This window comes from Morone saxatilis, unplaced genomic scaffold, assembly GCF_004916995.1.
Source record: "Morone saxatilis isolate NCDOM2014 unplaced genomic scaffold, NCSU_SB_2.0 Contig21, whole genome shotgun sequence".
Classification (NCBI taxonomy): domain Eukaryota; kingdom Metazoa; phylum Chordata; class Actinopteri; family Moronidae; genus Morone; species Morone saxatilis.
This window is the reverse complement of record NW_023339774.1, coordinates 21,806,095-21,808,131: the sequence shown is the minus strand read 5'-3', so window position 1 is coordinate 21,808,131 and position 2,037 is coordinate 21,806,095. Positions and strand designations below refer to the sequence as shown.

The following is a 2,037-nucleotide window of genomic DNA, read 5'->3' as shown; positions in this document are numbered from 1 at the left end:
GTACGGCTGCAGGAAGGCCGACACGGGGAAAATGTAAGGAAGCAGAAAAGAGTAAAAGCTTTAGAGGACCCGGTCCCGCCGCGACCACCTGTGTGTAAATGTGCACTGTCTCTTGTTTGAATGTCAGGTACGCCATGAAGTGTTTGGACAAGAAGAGGATCAAGATGAAGCAGGGGGAGACTCTAGCGCTCAACGAGAGAATCATGCTGTCATTAGTCAGCACAGGGGTGAGTTGGCTTGTTTAAGCAGCTGTTGGCCTCATTATAACACAAGTGTTTACTACGTGGACGTTAAAGCATCCGTACACTGATACACCTGCATCCACACACCGCCTCTCTGTAATCGACTTGTTTATAATCACAAAACATTATAACCAATAAGGACTAAATGACTGTATAGGCCCTCGTTACGGCTAGCATGATGTCATTCACCTCGGACCAATGAAAGACACCACACACACACACACACACACACACACACACACACACACACACACACACACACACACACACCTAGAATCACAGCAGTTCAGCTGTGTTTAAATGTAGTTTGTAGCACTAACAGTTATTATTTTTGCACATTACGCTGCCGTCTGTGATGCTACACTAACTTCTGGTTTACAAAGTTCAATGCTTTTGATTGGAAAGTGATACTGATGTTGCCTAGCAACCAGTTTACTCCTTTCTTAAAGTCCGCTAGAAGAAAGTAACAGAAGATTCAATGAAAAACTGCACTTCAGTGAAAGTTTTGACACTTTATTAGAGGAGAACGGGGTCGGTCGTCACACTTTTTACTTTAATTTGAGTTCCTTAAAAACTGTATTCTTTATGATCTGTGTCCATATAGTGTGTTTTTTTTCTAGCATAAAGGCTCTGGGGCCTTCAAAATAAGTCCTTCTAGAAACAAGCCAAATCAAATGTTCTTGTATTGACTTGACTCTTGACTACAATTCTTAAAACTACCATTAAAATCTCACCTGTGTTTGAGCTAGATCCTAAACTGTAAGCTCTCCCTTTGTGCTGTTTAATGGTAACAATACTTTGATTATAAACTCACTGTGTAAAAGCCTTTAAGAGAAACACAGAAGAGCTAAAGATTTACATTCTGACATAAAAAACACTGAAAGTCTTAAACCACAATGCCCGATACTCCTGTAGGTGACCTCTGACCCTCAATCTTAAAAATTCAGGACCGACATTTTATAACGGCGCCCTCTAGGGAGCGAGATCTAATGAATGTGACAACCCTGTTCTCCCCTACATTTATCTGATAGTTACTTTTTATACTCACAGCTTTACTTTTACTTTGAAATGTACCTTTATTTTTTGCTGCAGAGGTCAGTTTCTGATCTGATTCTGTCTCTCTGTAGGACTGCCCGTTCATCGTGTGTATGACGTACGCCTTCCACACCCCCGACAAGCTCTGCTTCATCCTGGACCTCATGAACGGTAGGGTGACCTCCGCCTCGCCAAATTAAACTCCAGCCCCAGTCAGTCCGTCCCGAAACACAAAGATTGGATTACTCAGCCTGTCGCCAGCCGGTCAGGTCATCCCCCCCCCAGAGAATCGAGAGTTGATGGGATTTTGACCTCAGCGGTGACGCGTTACGCGGCTGCGACCTGCCCGTATTAGCCTCCAGAACATCTAATATCAGCCTTCCTTTAACACTTCTCACACCTCACCACTTCCTCTTAAGGATGGGCCCCGGCGAGCAGCCAGTTCCGAGCCTCATCAGAGGCTGCACTCAGCGTTTCCAGCCAGTCTCACAATCAAAGCCTGAGTCACCTTTTAAAGTCAACACAGTCACCCTCATACAGCGTACAGTGTGAGGCCGTTACAGCTTCAGTCCTGCTATAAATACAGCCAGTCAATACATACAAGACAGACTGCAGGGGTGGATGGAAGAGTCATACAAGGCCTCCCATCGATTCTCATTTCTCCCCCGAGAAGATTACCACAACTTATTGATGGATATTGATTGAGGCATGAAATATTATGAGGTCATACTGACGCACTCTGTCTGTCTCTGTGTGTGTG

The 2,037-nt window shown here is 44.4% G+C and overlaps 1 protein-coding gene across 1 annotated transcript in view; it reads left to right on the top strand.

Annotated features, from left to right (window-relative positions):
- The window catches only part of grk3 (G protein-coupled receptor kinase 3), a 35,809-nt gene that overhangs the window by 23,458 nt on the left and 10,314 nt on the right, over window positions 1-2,037 (top strand). Inside the window, 3 exon segments of the mRNA XM_035668368.1 lie at window positions 2-33; window positions 128-227; window positions 1,370-1,448. Of these exon segments, the coding sequence (XP_035524261.1) occupies window positions 2-33; window positions 128-227; window positions 1,370-1,448 (211 nt within the window).